The following is a 14,792-nucleotide window of genomic DNA, read 5'->3' on the forward strand; positions in this document are numbered from 1 at the left end:
CTGGCACAGACTCTCGGCAAGAGGGCGAAAGAACTCTAGGAAACGGATACAATTCAGTACCTGAGAAGCGGTTGGGAGCGATACCAGCCTTAAGGCTAACGTCGGAAGAGGGCAGAAGGCTAATTCGCGTCGATTTCGGTAATCCTTTGGTGCGTTTGTGGGGCAAGGCACTAAGAGTGCGCGAATTGAGACGGGGGAGGGCGAAGGTCTGAGAAGAGTCACCTACGGTTTCGACGGTAGCGATGGTGGTGAAACGACTTCAAAGGAGTTGCCACGGAGAAGAGAAACACCGCCAGGACTATTTTGTGGTTGTGATGAGAAAGGAAGATCAAGATCTACCCAATTCAGGCAGGGCGCTACTGGGTCAGCCACCCGTCGGCGTGATCCATTCGAGATACGTTAAGGCGGCAGATGGGGCATCGCAAGATCAGAGAGCAATGCTTATTTGATTGTGGGCGTGCTGGTATATATGGGAGATACTTGTCAGGTACCATGAATGTTCTATTATTCTAATGCGCACCGTTAAGGTACGATTCAAGCTGAGTTCCTCCTCTGTATGCAGAGTCGGTTCGAAACCACCATGCCGCGCCTATGCATGCTACGCGTCCTGTTGATCTCACTTCTTGTCTAGAATCTCATGCACTTTCATATCCATCCCAACCCAAAACCTCCTCCCTCTCCACTCCACCGTAACCCCACCATAGAACGCCCACATCCAAATCGGCAGCGCAGAAATCTCTCTACTAAGCCACGCGAAGAACCACTCACTGAACGTTCTCCTAGCGCCATCAAGCAGGCTCGGGTCTCTAGGAACCTTGCTGCCGAGAAGAGGTTGCAACGACGGTGCTTGATGGTAAGCGCGGCTGGAACGCTGAGGCATGATAAAGTCTGGAGTGTATTCGTCTAGCTCGACGGTTTTGGCGCAATGGAGAAGTAGGTATTGCGTGTAGTCGACAGCGCACCAGAGGCTCAAGCTAGCGAACCAGACGAGGAAGAAGGCGGCCCAGGTGGGCGGAATACCAAGACGACCGAAGTACGGGAGAGAGGTTAAGGCGTATGCGCCGTAGAGGCTGCATACGATGGATTCGGTGCCGGGTTCTACGAATGTTGCTGCTGTGACGGTAAACTTGCGGACTCGCAGCCACCTCAGTCTCCGATCAATGCAGGCGGTGACCGACGTATGCGAGATGGGTTGGAAGCAGAAATCGCCAAACAGCATAGCGTGCTTTCCCCATCTTTCGACATGCTCTCCGGGCGGAGCATGGTACCCTGGCTCCTCGAAAGCTTGAGGCTTCTTCCACAGCGCATCTCCGATGAGGTGGTCTTCGCAGATGTTGTCGGAGAAGAAGTCGATTCCGGAAGCGCGGTTCGGATTGGAGCTGGTGACGTAGTTGAGGTGCGAGCGCCGAAACATGGTGCTTTTGCCCATGACGCAGGGCGCTACGGCCACGGTATTGATGGCATTATAGAACTTGGCGTGGGCACTTGACAGGAAAGCTTCGTCCAAGCGGCCACCGCCGCGCTGCAGCAGTCGCCTGAATCTGCCGCGGGAATGGTTGCGGTGGTCGGAGCTCGTGCTCGCCGCAATGTCCCAAGCATCGGGGGCCTGCTCGTCGCCCCCGAGCAATTGCTTCCTTTCCTCGGGCGACAAGCTCTGCGAGTCCAGGTCTATAGTCAGCGGCGTCTGATGCACGAACTTGAATTTCGTCTTCCCGCCGGAGCCGCACAGCAAATCCACCATGCGACCGCAGACGCCCTTGCCGAGCCAGACATTGCAGTCAAGTATCCAGACGAGATCCCCCTTCGCCTCTCTGTACGCGCGACTCATGTTCCGAATCTTCGGATTCGGTCCGAGCGCATGCTTATTCTCGAGCAGCAGCGGGTCCTCTTCTTCAACTGTTATTCTCGCATCGGCATCCGGAAAATCGCGGAGGAGGCGCTCGAGGATCGGGAGCGCGGGGTCGGAGCGCGATGATATGCAGAGAACATTGCTGAGCTTGCGCTTGGGGTACGTCTGGCGGAAGGTGGCGGCAAGACACTCGTACAGCCGTGGCTCGAGGCCCTTTACGGGGCGAATGATGGTGACGTGGGGAACGTCCTCCTCCTTAAGGCTAGTCAGGCAGATGGCGGGCTTTGGGCGCTTCGAATAGTAACGAAATCTGGCTGTAATTAGCACCTGCGGAACAGTAGCCGTGGACTGGTTGCACACAGCTGGATGACGCCGATTGCGCATACGCTCCACACTATGATATACCAGAAGAGACATCCCAGAGCGAAGGAAGTGCGCAACATGGAGACATGGTGGGTCTCGGCTTCGTGAAGCTGAGCGCGACGCATGCGCTGTGGTGTTTGTCGTTAGAAAACACGGTGGTGGGTGGTTTGGCGAGCTGGTGTTTTCGGCGTCGGAGGTTGCGGACGGAGGCAGGCGCGGTCACGTGCGGGCGAGGGCTCCGGGGTTGGGCACCTGGGTGAATGCGCGTTGTTGACACAGGAACGGAGCAGAGAGGCTTGAGCAAAGGGATATAAAGAGAGAAAGGCTTCCGAGAAGTTTCTTACGGCACGGGAATAATATTACGGTCCAAGCCTGCATTGCGAGCGGCAAGGAAATCCCTGATCATGTGCAAACCGGGCAAGCATCGGATACGGCGGAAATTGTCGAATGACTGAACTGGGTATTGATACCTCAGCTAAGATGCGAGAACCATGAAGATCCAGTTTGCAACGCTGTGCTATGCAACCCAGAGTTCCCGAGCCTATCAATGCCATCCAAGATATGCTCATATGCAAGAACCCGATCCGTAACACATCAAACCCAAAGCAATTCATCAAACAGAAATCATCGAATGCAGAAGTATCCAAATACGGGTTGCCAAAAGATCATGCCTTCTCCTTCTTGCGTACCAAGCCAGCTCCAAGTGTGTTCACGCCAATCGCAGCGCTTGCTTTTGGTGCAGGTGTACTCTCGACCTTTACCTTCTTCCGGACCAAGCCTGCTCCAAGCATCTGAGCACCATCGGTAGGCTTCACCTCAGCCGGCTCCGTTGCTGCAGCGTCATCGGGCTTCCTCTTCTTCCTCACGCCGATTATGCTTACCGGCGTCGCGCCGATTGTGGCACCAGGAGCTGGGCCTGCTACCTCTTTCTTGCCGATGACGGTCCTGCTCCAGCCCTCGACACCTCCCAGAACAGCGACTTCCTCTTTCCATCTCTTAGTACTTCTAGCCGCGGCGGTGCGGGTCGCAAAGTTTTGCTGTAGAAGGACCTCATGCGCTCGGTTATAATCTTTAGCGGGGAAGACAACGGTACCCCGAGAGCTGGGCGGCCACGTAAAGTATGCGCTTGATTCCGGAGGTAGCTTGGACGATGAGGATCCACTTGACGTGGTGGAGAGGGTGGACGATGACGATTTGATCCTCGGGAGGATGAGCGGGATCGGACCATACTCGGTATTGACCTTTCTCCGTCTCCGCTTCGGTGCGGTTCTCATCTTCTTTTTCGGCGTTCCAGGTAATGACGAGATGGTAGTACTCTGGGAATCATTCTGGGAGACAGATGAGAAGGCCTGCGACGGTTCTTCGTCTTCGTCAGGAATGGAAGGCTTCGGCGGCGTAATGACGATCCAAATAAAGCCGACTATCCTGCCGGAGGAGCACTCTTGCCGAAAAGCCATGAAGTCCCAAAACTGATCGAGCGTCTTGACGCTCTTCCACTGCCCATTGCTTCGCGAGGGCGTTCCGCCTTCCTTGAGCATGGCATCCGTGCCTCGATCTGGCAGCTCTTCGTCTAGCTCGTCTAAGAAGCGCGCCTTAGGATCGTCTGGGAAGTGTGGGACGAGGCATCGTGGCGGGGCACCTGGGTGAGGGGCGAGTTGTAGAAGCGGGTGTGTGGTAGCCCAGCGGCGGGGCGCGGTCGGCGAGGGCGGTGGAGGGATGTAGCGCAGTGTATCGTAGGGCTCGAAGCCGGGGATGACGAGATAGCCTTTCGCAGTGCACTCGGATTTGGAGGAAGCATCGCCTGTCACTGCGGCTTGCTCGCGCTTCGCCAGCCGTTCGGTGAGAGGTTCTTGCTCTTTCTCAGCCTTGTATTCTCGCACAATCGGATCCAGTACCCTGCACCACCATTTGACTAGCCCCCTGTCGTCTAGGACATGCTTGTCCTTGTTCTCGATGCTCGCGGGGAATAGGTACTGATCCTGCGCTCTCGCAAACAGCGACACGACCAATGTCTTGCCCTCTCTCTGCCGTTCTCTTGCTAGCCATGACACGAACGTCCCACATATTGCTTTCAGGGGCGACCCGGCTTGTGGCCTCGGGAGGTGCAGCAGTGAGATGTAGCCAGTGGAGTCGGCTTTGGAGACGAAGATGGTGGTGAGGTGCTTCGTGGTGTACACCAGGACTTCAATGGCTAGAATAAGGAGCTCCTCTGGCGGCAGAGAGCCTGCCGCGTCTTTCGGTGTTATCGACGCGGCGAGCGTGTGCGATTCGCAAAACGTCTGCTCGGACCTCTTGTGCGGCGGGGCGGAGAACAAGGCCGGCGACTTGGAGGGCGGCGTGGAGTAGTGATAGAAGGTGAAGGCGACATCCTTGGGCAGCTGCTCTGCGAGCAGACGGTAAAGCGGCTGCGAGGTAGCAATATGTGCCATTGCGGCCGCGTGCAGGCCAAAAGAGCGAGTGCGGACGCGTGCTGCGGAGAGGGAGTGAGGTCGAGACGCGTGAACGGGGCTAGCCGAACGAGGTTAGCGTATATCTCTGTTGGAGCTGTTCGGGCAAGGTTAGAACTTCGTGCATGAAAAAGTTCCGTCTGAACTTCGTTCACATCGCATCGCGCACGCCGCCTCCGCCCGCCGCCAGCCCGCACTCCTTTCGATCCCACATCATACCTCGCAGACGCCAATGGCATCAAAGCGGCCGCTCCGGGCGCTAGTATCGACCGCAACATCGTCCCTCCGCCCCACGCAGGCCTCAGCTCCGTCGCTCGCGCGGGCCTCCGCACGCGCATTCTCAACCACGACCCCGTCCCGAGGCCCCGAATATGACACCGACGCAGCCGACCGCCCACGCTGGCAACAGACCCCGCCGCGCATGGTAGCACCCTTCCGGACGCGGCCGCTGCCCAAGGGACCCGCCTTCAAAGTCAACGACGACCCGCGGAGACTCGACGACGCATACATACGCATGCTGGGGCCGCGCGGGGACAAGCTGCTGAGCGATGAGGTCAAGTGGCTTGCGGTGACGCACAAGAGTTTCGATCACGGAAGGAGAGGGTTCAATGACCGGTTGGCGTTTCTGGGTATGTGCGAGACAGGCCATCCATGCTTGGATACAGCCACAGCGCTGACAGTGGTGTCCAGGACGGAGAATAGTCTCGCTGCAGACATCGGAAGCTCTACTGAACTCGCCGCAGGCGGAGACGTGGCCAAGGGACGCCAATGGCCGCCCGCTGCCTGATCAGTACGGCCGCGCCCCCTTCATGCACCCTGCTCTGGGCGGCCTCCCAGGCCTTACACACGAATCGAAAGACCGCGTGCTGGACAAGACACGGTTAGTTGGACTGGCGGAGCGATACGGTCTGGACAAGGTGACGCGGTGGAAACCAAAGAGGGTACGTCGCATCCTTCCCCTCGCGCCCACTTCACCACCCGAAGTGTCTATCTCGCAATTTTATACCGCTAACACGCCGTAGACCGACAACCTGCAAGGCTCGGGCATTGAATCTGTCCTATCAACCTCATTATACGCCATAATCGGCGCCATTGCCCTTGAGCGCGGCGGCGAAGTAGCCAATAAGGTGACACAGGACAAGATCCTCGCACCGCTCGGCTTCACCTTCTCTACCAACAGTTCATGAATACCCCTCCCTATCTCCTTGTAGAAGCAGATAGCCTGTGTCAAATGTATCATACTATGTGTATAAAATTCAGTTGTCGGCGCCATTTTGTCCATTTCCTTTTCACTCAAGCCCACGGCGACCTGCTCGCTCGTTCCCTCCCCCGGCAACGACCGACAGAGCTTTCTTTTCACTCGACTGCAACGCCCACAGACGAATTGTATATATGTGTGTCCCGCTAATCCTGAGAACTTTTTCCTCCCTATCCCCTTTCACATCTCGCACCATCTCGTATCCTAAAGCCGTCCAACGCTCTAATCACCATGTCTTTTAGCAATCACATAGGTACCCGAGGCACCCCAGGCCACCGCGAACAGTCGCCGCCCGAGGACGAGGTTGACTGGAGCGATGGCGAGATCGCCTGCGATGCACCCTCCACCGCGACCACGAGCACTCCAGCTCAAAATCAGCTGAAGACTCTCAGCAAGCCTGTTCCGGGCACCAATCTATCTCCACAAAATCCGCCGAAGCCCTCCACGCCGCCGCAAACCGAGTCCGCAAGGATCCAGACCCTCCACTCCAGGATGATGGAGCTGACCGAGGAGCGCGACCAGGCGCGTCAAGACGCCGAGCACCACAAGCAGCAGGCGACCACCAACTACCAGAACTGGGTGGATTCCTCCGCTGGACTGCAGGCTAGGATTGCGACTCTAGAATCACAGAATGCCCAGTTGCAGCAGAGGAACGGCGAGTTGCAGGAGAGGAATAAGGTGTTGCTGGAGCAGAAGCAGCAGATGGAGCTCGCTATGCAGCAGCAGAGGGACCACGAGGGACTTCCGTATTAGATGGTGAGGCACTCCAGGATGCTGCATGACGAGGAGGGTATGCGGCTTCCTTCCACACTCGCTGTTAGGTATACTAACACTGCATAATAGATCTCGGACCCCTTCAACCATTGATCACGACCCCACCCGCATTTGGAAAGGCGCTGAGCCACATCAGGCTACGAGAAGATAGATTAATGATTACGACTACGGAGCCAAGGAAATTTCACACTCTAAGAAACCCATCTGCATCGTACAGACTCCCCGGCGTGCCGTTCAGACTCCCACCACTCGGCGGCTGGATTTGGATCCGCACATTTGGCGTGCTGATACCTAGGGCGCTGCGCTTCCTGTATCTATTACCTGCTAAACTTCTCCTCCTTGCACTGTGTCCTGTATTACCTTTCTTCCCGTCGGTGTTTGTGGGGTTGGCGTCTTCTTGCTGGCTGGTGGTCGTGGGTGATTCGTCCTTAGCGACTTCGAAGTCGCGTTTTCGTGAGGTGCGGGGCGTGGCTAGAGGGGAGGAAGAGAGTGGTTGGAAGCGTTGCTTGGGTTTGTTGGGCGAGTTCGGTGGGTGAGGGGGTGTGGAGTGCCAGAACTTCTCGCCGTCTTCCCAGATACTGGAGCTTCTGCCCACAGCTGGGGGACTGGGTTTCGAGCTTGATGTGACCAGCAGGCCCTTTGACTCCTCAATTTCTCGCGTCTTGGTCTCTCCCTCTGGTTGCGTGGATAGCGTCGGCGTGGGCGCAGCGTCCTTCCCATCCTCCGAGTCAAGCATCGTAGCTTCCTCTTCCCAATCATTCAAAATATCCTCCACAAGTCTCTTCCCCTTCTCCTCATCCCACGTGTCATCATCCTCTTCATCCCCCTCACCATTCAATCCATCAAGCCAGCTTTCCTCTCCTGGGAGCGCAATACTCTCTTCGCGGCCCAGACGGAGGTATCGACGCTCTTCTCGTCCGCCTTTCTCCGCATCTGAGTTCATACGGCGAAGCTTTTGGATGGAAGAGCGGAGAGGCCGGGGTGGTGAACCACGTGGACCGCAAATTGAGGGGCTGAGCGTGGGCATGGCGATGAAGTTGAGGGATGGTGGGGGGAGCTGGGTGTGCTGGGGGCGTGGGGAGCACGGCGGGCTAGGGGGTTGCGAAGGTGAGGGTGCGGGGAAGGGAGAGGAGTACATGGAGCTCGGTGACGATTGGACGGAGATTGTGGGCGGTTCAAGGCCGGACTGGCTAGCTCGTTTCGCTGAGGGCGAACCTCTGGAATCCTTCAGCAACGGTGGGCTGGATGGAAAGGTTGCCTCAAGGAGGGGCTCGAACATGAACCTCGCGGAGCCCGGGCTCGTGGGAATGGGGGTGCTGTCCCGGCTACTGTTGGGTGTTTTCATTATGCGTACACTTGCATGACTAAGACCGGTGTTCAACGTGCTGAATGCATCTTTGCTCAGGATAGCTGGATCAATCGTACCCAAAGGCTCTTCCGGAATGGCGGTCTCCTTGATAGGCAGACTGTAAGCCGACCGATCCTGTTGAAGCCCGAATGTGGGTGGAAGCACCGTTTTTGGAGAACAAGGTGGAGAGTCCTCCGATCGCAGTCGCTCATAGTTACTCGACTGAGCTGAAGGCTCTTCGGGGATAGTCGAGAATGGGGAAGAGAAGGTCCTAGTCGGGCTGCTTGTTGGTGTTTGATAGATGAGGTAAGGACGCTCCGGGTCATACTCGTTAGTCAGCAGCGGCTTCCCTGGAGACGAATCGATGTCCAATAGCATGTCAAATGGCGATGATGCCCCGGCGGCTGTGTCTGAGGTTGTGTTAGTATTCGCATGCCCACTCCAGGTTTGGGACAGAGTAAACGTCGGCGGGGCAGATGCAATGGTTTCTCCGGATCCGAATCCGTGAACGGGACTGGGGAAAGTAGGAATGCTGAAAATCGACCCCGTACTCTGACGCTTTCTCTCCTGCTCCGAGATCTCGGAGAGAACATGGCCGGGTCGGCTCATCACAGGCGACCCTGTGGGGCGATGGTCGTAGTTCGCAATGGACAGTGTAGGCGAGCTTGGAGTCAGCGATGCTCGGATAGAGGTTGAGATGAGCTTCAGCTCTGGGGCAAATGTGGAAATGCTCGGTGGCCGCGGAAGAGCCCTTGTGCTCGAGAAGCCTAGACCGACGTCTGTCTTCTCAAATGTCGCATGCGACGGCTCCTCTTGGATATCGTTCATACATGGGCTGGGGGATCTGCTCGGTGGGCCTAGCATCGTAGGGATAAGCGAGATCCGAACACAGTTCTGTCTGCGGTGCCCTTTACGAGCACTTGGGCTACCTTTCAACGCCGATGGCTTCCCTGCTGACATGGGAGCTGGATCCCACTGGAACGGGTTGCCATTACTGCTCCTGGTTGACGATGCTCGCGTGGACGTCTCTGAGAGCTGTCGTTTCAAAGCGCTATTATTTCCGGATGCGCTTTGCACAAGTGATGATCGCTTCCGGCGCTCCTCGGGGGATCCATAGGGCGTGACAAAGGAACAACCCGATTTGCACTTTGGCGTCGCCAAATTTCTGACTGTGCGTGGACTGTAGACTGGCGACGGTGTCTTGCTGAGTGACACCGATCCCGCCGTTTTGGCCTTGTTGGTTGACTGCATGCTCGAGGACTTAGTCAAGGTGGACCTCCGGCTCTGGGTTTGTGATCCTGCTTGCGTGGATGTGTCGACCGAGCTGAAGCGCGCTACGCTGCTCTTGATGGAGCTTTGTGATCGCTGATTCTTCCTATGTAGGGCAAGAGTATCCCGGAACGGTCTCGGCCCGATGATCAAAGAGTTCCTCCAGTCTCGCTTCGTCACCTTCTGCACGCGAGCGTTGGACGGTCGTGGTAAGATGGGACTCGATTGAGTTGCAAGAATGGAACTCCCGGCCGACTCAAAACTAGAAACGGAAACACGAGAGGGACTGCGACTCAGCAAACTTTTCCTACGAGCCTCGCTCTTGAGGCGTGCAACGTCCAATGGAAGAGGAGGTAAGTCGCCGTCTGGCGCGGTTCCTGACGACTGACTACACATACTTGCGGATCGCGCGCGGAGCTTTGGGCGTGGTAGTGGAGACAGAGCACTCGCTTTCGTGCTCACTGAGATGTCGGTCACGGATTTGGATCGGTTTGGTCGCATGGGTGTGTCCGGCTTAGTGGTGGGCTTTGCGGTCAAGCTTCGACGAAGTCGCTCTGGCCGTGGGGTATCCTGTTGAGCCTTGCTCTCCTGCTCGGTGCTGCGGAACGCTGGGTGATGTCGGAGCAATGATTGATCCGAAGATGGTCGGCTTTGATTCTTCTTGGGAGACGAAGGCTCACCCCGGAGTGAGTCACCCAGCACAGGAACCAGCGGCGAAGGCTTTGGACTCTCGAGCACCGTAGATAGCGTGGGTACTAGGATCTTTCGCATGTGAATCGCACTGCCAGAACCTCTGCGAGCCGAGAACGGCCACGAAAGGCGCTTTGGTTTACTGACGAACCCTGCCGGCTTCGGAGGAGCATAATGCGGCGGAAACGAGGGCGGTTCCGGAGGGGCGATAGTCTCAACGGATGACAATGCTCCCCATCCTGATTTGGCGTTGAATGGGAGTATCGTACTGCGCCTGAGCACGGCGCGTGGCCTGGTTATCGTGTCTCTTTTCGCGTCCCTTTGCGATTGTGCAATGACTAGGCCTCTCTCTTCTAGGTCTGCAAGGTGTCGCCTGTGCGCCCATTTTTCTCGTACAAGGAGGACGACCAGGACAACGATCACCCCGATTATGACGACTCCGACGCCCGTCAAAGTAGCTGCAAGCGCAGTACTGCTTAATTGCGTACCCGGCGCGCCGCGAATCTCTATGTCCATCATTGCTTCTCTTTCCAGGCTCTTCCTGATCAATTGAGCTCGTACCGTTTTCTCGTCCTCGCAATGCGCACAAGGTGCTTGGAATCTCGGGATCGGTTCGATTCGTAGTCACGGTCGTGTCTGTTCCGCCCGCACCGACAATACAACTATTTTGATGGAAAACACCCTTCTCTTCTATTTCATCTGCTCTTCTTGCCCGCGAAAAGACCGGAAAGAAACGAACGACAGCAGCGTACTTGCGGCAGTAGCTTCTACACAAACACGCAGGAATTTTCCAGTAAACATACATTTCCACCTGTCTCTGAAGTATTTTGGCGTTGCCATAACAAGAGCAGTGGAATGAAGCCGAAATATGGAAAGAAAAACAAAAGGCCAGAGGGTCACATAGCAAGGGAGAAGGAATGTGCTCGTTCGGCTCCCTACCGAACGCCACGAGCTTGGTGGAGAGGCTCTGGATTGGCCTGCGCTGCATTTTCTTGTATTTTGGGGTGTTATCGGTGCGTGAGATGCCTGGTTTGGTGAGGGCTCCGTGGCGTGACCTGTCGGCCAGGTCGCCCTGATTGAGCATCGCGGATATGCTTTTCGAGCACGCCGCAATTCCTTTTCCCGTCCCATGACATTTTTTAGAGCGAGCTCAAACTTTTGAATAGACTGCGTACGGAATGACGTAGAGTAAGTCAGTACCACGGACCGAGGGGAAAGTTGACGATTTTGGTGATGGGTCGCCCTTTCTAGGCCAGGCAGTGTAAGACTCTCCCAGCGGCCATGCCATTTGAGACCTCAGGGTCTTAGACAAGGCGCTCGTAGAGACACAGAGCGCGCTATAATCCGGTATAGGTGGTAGAGTACCGTGTACCCGGCCGAAGGCTGCTTCATGCAGAGCGAATAGAAGCCACAAACGTAGCGCCGCGGCGTACAAGCACAAGACCTGAGCTCGAAGATACCACAGCGAGATACGGTGGCCTGAGCCGGAGTCTTACGCCGAGCCTATCGCAGTATCGATGGATAAAGGAAGCTGGGATGGGAAGTCGATGAAGTTTGATGAAGAGAGCGGGACCCAACGATGAGCTGACTAAGCACGTCCTGCCGAGATAATCAACAGTCGAAGCACAACAAACTGAGGCACGCCCATTGCTCGTATCGAGAAATTAGGTTCTGAGTTGAAGTATCTACAGAAATGGTCGACATTGGCCGGCCCGGGGTATAAATGATATAATAGAGAATGAAACGAAGACTCCAATCCTTTCACCAATCACATCACCTCTTCCTCCAGCCCTTGAAGAGAAGCGGGTTGGAGCTCTTTGGAGGTGGATCAAATTCAGGCGCCTCTTCAACCTCTAGTTGAGCCATTTTGGCCTTCTTACCCTTCTCTAGCTCCTTGTCGATCTTCCTTTCAGCGAGCTTCCGCCTGAAGCCGATCCAGAAGCAGTAGGCGCAGATGGTAATGCCGATGCCACCCAATACTCCTCCAACTACCGCGCCGATCAAGCCTTGCTTCAGCCACGCGGATTGGTTCGGTGGTTGGTATGCTTCAGGAGTCGATTTCGGGCAGAAGGTCAAGGGCATAACCATGTTGTTCTTTTGTATAGCTTCGGCAAGGAAGAAATTCTCGGATTCGAAATCTGCCATGAGATAGACTTGGCCGAGGAAGGCAGCAGAGAGGAGGAAGGGTGCGGTGGAGTCTTTTTCGCGGTCCTGAATAGGGGTGATGTTCGATGCGTTCATGAGGACTTCCGGAGGGAGAGTAACGGTGAATCCATCATCCAAAACGAGAGAGAGTGTGCCGTTGAAGGGGTTCTTGAGCTTCAGCGAGTTGTCGTTCCAGGTGTTGTCCTGTTCGGCGCCCAAGTGCGAAATGAAATTCTGAGTGATCTGATACGGAAGGGATAATGCGTACTGGTCGGTGGTGAGTTGAGCCTCGAAGGCGTCCGGCTGGGTGTTCAGTGCTGGGAACTTGGCGGGATCGAACAGGGACACGTTAGCGTTTGGGTTATCGGATTCGGAGATAACGATGTCCTTGACGCGCACGCTCATGGGGTTGATGTTGGCCGTGTTCATTGGGTACTTGTGGACGTCTCCAGTGAAGCGGCCAGAGTCGTATCCCCCAAAGACGTTGCTTCCATTAACCGCACCTCCCGCACGATCGAACCCTTGCCCAATGTAAAGCGAATATGTTTTGCCGGCGATCATGTCCCGAGCAGCGAGATCGCGAAGGACAGTCGACGAAAGCCCAACACCAACGATGCCTGGAACAATGGTCCCTTGGTCGGCCACTGCAATGGTAGAGTTCTCGAGGAGGGTCTGAGAGGCGCCATCGGTCTCGAAGTAGTGCGTGTATAACCGGACGGTATCTTGACCGAAAGATCCATCCAGTGTAGCATTTCCAGCCTTATCTAGGGATTGAAAATTGTTTCCGTTGTCTGAGAAGCTGCGTGAAGAGTGAGTCTGTGACTATTTCGTGATTGACTAGGTAGACGTACCTAGTGGAGTCTTGAGCATTGAAGAAGCCTCCTGTGGATGTTTGGCAGTCCTTCAGTGTGCTGTTGTCGCAATACGCATGTGAAGCGAACGAGGTGTGATTTTTTGATAACGACGGCCAGAGGCTGTGGTTCTGCGCCGGCGTTCCGACGCCGATGAAGGATCCATACTGGAAGACGGCAGAGTCATGTACGGCTCTCTTGTGAATGTCGACGTAGATGGGGGGTCTTGAGCAGTTGAAGGCGACCGTGGACCGAGCAAACAGCACAGTTGCGGAGAGACACAATACCAGCGACGCCATGGTCGACGAGCAACGGCACGCTTGAAGCCAGCAAGCGAGAAACAGTGATGCTTAAAACCACGGAGTCGAGAAGACAGACTGCAGGTGCGAACAGCGTGTTCAAAGTAAGAGGCGCAGCGTCTCCAAAGGTCTCACACCGTCAGACGCAGTGGGGAAGGCAACGCGGTGTCTTTGTAGGCCTGGTAGTTCTTCGCAATCCATAGGCTAAGATGAGCCGGTGGAGCACCAGCCAGTCAGAGGACGGCTGCTGCTATTCTTGCCTGGCGGATCGAGCAAGAGGATCTGTTCTTAGGCCACGGGTGCATCTCTGGGCGCTGGCTAGAGCCGCACAAGGGTGGGGAGACGGCCAGACAGCGCTTGCTGACGCCGCCGTGGGAGTGCCATACCCCACAACCGGGTTGGCGCGGGCGCTTGCGAGCGAGGGATGATGGTGGAAGAAAGCTGATCCCGGCCGGGTATAGGGCGCGATGGAGTGTGGTCGGCTGCAATTGGGTGAATGTGGATGGCGTTGTGGACGTTGGCCCAAGAATAGGTGCCCGGCGCTTACGAAACCGGTCGATTGGACGGGAGCTGCAGTTGGGCGTAACCCCGGCCGCCTGCACGCGGCAGCTATTTTCATCTCTTCCTCTCACTTCCGCATTTCCTAGGTATGTAGTCTACTGCATCTTAGCTGTCCAACAAGCTCGCTTTTCGCTCGCGGAATTAAGACCACCCGGCTTGTTCCCATCCACATCGTCGCCCTTCCCCGCACTCAACGGACATTGGAAATGTCTCCCTTGCCGGGAGAATATGACATGCAGCGTTCCCGTCTCCAGAATATCACGGAAAGAATCCCTCCCGACTGCGTCATTTCTGGGATTAGTAACATGCTGCAACGAGGTGGAGCAATCTACATTCAGGATAATTCATTTTCTTCGGGAGTGATACAATTTGGCCTAGGCGCCCCGAAGCGGGCCGAATGACTAGTCGTAGCGGTACCCACCACGCTGGCGGAGATACGGAGATTGCCTCCATGTCAAAGTTTGAAGTAAAGCGGATGCTATTACCGTTGCTGATAGAGAAATCATGGGGCTTTTGGAGGGAAGCATGATCTCCGTCAAGATAGCGCGCGCTTCGACCTCGCCCGCTGCTTGACCATCGACCTCAAACCTTTTGCCACTCTAAACTGCCTCAAGCTTTCCTTTCATCCCGGCTAGGTTATTGCTTACTGAATGAATCCCCAGCTGGTTGACCGAAGATTGGCGAAAAACACTGGTCACGTGTCTGATTACCCTTTGGGCCTCCCCTCCGGGCGCACGGCGAACCTCGGAAGGCAGCACGCGCTGACAGATATGGTCTCTTCCAGACCACGCGCCGCTCCTCAGACAGATACCCCGCATCATCAGTGGCAACGGGGATGATAAATGACTCTCCTGACGACGCCGCACTCAAGACATACATGCACACCACACTGTCGCGTAGGCCCTCTATAAGTAGTACACACGCGTCCACGGTGATCA

At 55.9% G+C, this 14,792-nt stretch overlaps 7 protein-coding genes across 7 annotated transcripts; 2 read left to right on the forward strand and 5 right to left on the reverse strand.

The window, feature by feature from the left end:
* Positions 1-452: 452 nt before the first annotated feature.
* BU26DRAFT_521636 (glycosyltransferase family 21 protein) lies at positions 453-2,553 on the reverse strand. The gene is made up of 2 exons (XM_033829587.1): positions 2,210-2,553; positions 453-2,159 (listed from the first exon to the last, which is right to left on the reverse strand). Exons 1-2 carry the CDS (start codon positions 2,290-2,292, stop codon positions 617-619), a joined length of 1,626 nt encoding a protein of 541 aa, XP_033681169.1. The 5' UTR covers positions 2,293-2,553; the 3' UTR covers positions 453-616.
* A 101-nt stretch (positions 2,554-2,654) lies between these two features.
* BU26DRAFT_521637 (uncharacterized protein) lies at positions 2,655-4,713 on the reverse strand. The gene has a single exon (XM_033829588.1). It carries the CDS (start codon positions 4,639-4,641, stop codon positions 2,878-2,880), a length of 1,764 nt encoding a protein of 587 aa, XP_033681170.1. The 5' UTR covers positions 4,642-4,713; the 3' UTR covers positions 2,655-2,877.
* Positions 4,714-4,827: 114 nt separating this feature from the next.
* BU26DRAFT_489079 (uncharacterized protein) lies at positions 4,828-6,074 on the forward strand. Its single transcript, XM_033826010.1, has 3 exons — positions 4,828-5,288; positions 5,350-5,600; positions 5,682-6,074. Exons 1-3 carry the CDS (start codon positions 4,892-4,894, stop codon positions 5,844-5,846), a joined length of 813 nt encoding a protein of 270 aa, XP_033681171.1. The 5' UTR covers positions 4,828-4,891; the 3' UTR covers positions 5,847-6,074.
* Positions 5,839-6,816, forward strand: BU26DRAFT_63647 (uncharacterized protein). The gene is made up of 2 exons (XM_033836126.1): positions 5,839-6,673; positions 6,761-6,816. Exon 1 carries the CDS (start codon positions 6,149-6,151, stop codon positions 6,668-6,670), a length of 522 nt encoding a protein of 173 aa, XP_033681172.1. The 5' UTR covers positions 5,839-6,148; the 3' UTR covers positions 6,671-6,673; positions 6,761-6,816.
* On the reverse strand, positions 6,683-10,602 carry BU26DRAFT_63636 (uncharacterized protein). The gene has a single exon (XM_033836125.1). The coding sequence runs from the start codon at positions 10,515-10,517 to the stop codon at positions 6,876-6,878; it is 3,642 nt and encodes a 1,213-aa protein (XP_033681173.1). The 5' UTR covers positions 10,518-10,602; the 3' UTR covers positions 6,683-6,875.
* BU26DRAFT_63657 (uncharacterized protein) lies at positions 10,603-11,450 on the reverse strand. The gene has a single exon (XM_033836127.1). It carries the CDS (start codon positions 11,127-11,129, stop codon positions 10,689-10,691), a length of 441 nt encoding a protein of 146 aa, XP_033681174.1. The 5' UTR covers positions 11,130-11,450; the 3' UTR covers positions 10,603-10,688.
* Positions 11,451-11,771: 321 nt separating this feature from the next.
* BU26DRAFT_432024 (acid protease) lies at positions 11,772-13,293 on the reverse strand (the record flags this gene model as incomplete). Its single annotated transcript, XM_033823949.1, has 2 exons — positions 11,772-12,942; positions 12,995-13,293. 2 exons carry the CDS (start codon positions 13,291-13,293, stop codon positions 11,772-11,774), a joined length of 1,470 nt encoding a protein of 489 aa, XP_033681175.1.
* Between the last annotated feature and the right edge of the window lie 1,499 nt (positions 13,294-14,792).

This window comes from Trematosphaeria pertusa (assembly GCF_010094035.1).
Source record: "Trematosphaeria pertusa strain CBS 122368 unplaced genomic scaffold BU26scaffold_11, whole genome shotgun sequence".
NCBI lineage: Eukaryota > Fungi > Ascomycota > Dothideomycetes > Pleosporales > Trematosphaeriaceae > Trematosphaeria > Trematosphaeria pertusa.

Coding starts and splice junctions, on each gene's coding strand:
- BU26DRAFT_489079 (XM_033826010.1), top strand. CDS start 4,892: ATGGCATCAAAGCGGCCGCTCCGGGCGCTAGTATCGACCGCAACATCG. Junction 5,289..5,349: donor TGACCGGTTGGCGTTTCTGG/GTATGTGCGAGA, acceptor AGTGGTGTCCAG/GACGGAGAATAGTCTCGCTG. Junction 5,601..5,681: donor CGCGGTGGAAACCAAAGAGG/GTACGTCGCATC, acceptor AACACGCCGTAG/ACCGACAACCTGCAAGGCTC.
- BU26DRAFT_63647 (XM_033836126.1), top strand. CDS start 6,149: ATGTCTTTTAGCAATCACATAGGTACCCGAGGCACCCCAGGCCACCGC.
- BU26DRAFT_521637 (XM_033829588.1), bottom strand. CDS start 4,641: ATGGCACATATTGCTACCTCGCAGCCGCTTTACCGTCTGCTCGCAGAG.
- BU26DRAFT_521636 (XM_033829587.1), bottom strand. CDS start 2,292: ATGTTGCGCACTTCCTTCGCTCTGGGATGTCTCTTCTGGTATATCATA. Junction 2,160..2,209: donor GCAATCGGCGTCATCCAGCT/GTGTGCAACCAG, acceptor AATTACAGCCAG/ATTTCGTTACTATTCGAAGC.
- BU26DRAFT_63636 (XM_033836125.1), bottom strand. CDS start 10,517: ATGATGGACATAGAGATTCGCGGCGCGCCGGGTACGCAATTAAGCAGT.
- BU26DRAFT_63657 (XM_033836127.1), bottom strand. CDS start 11,129: ATGGGACGGGAAAAGGAATTGCGGCGTGCTCGAAAAGCATATCCGCGA.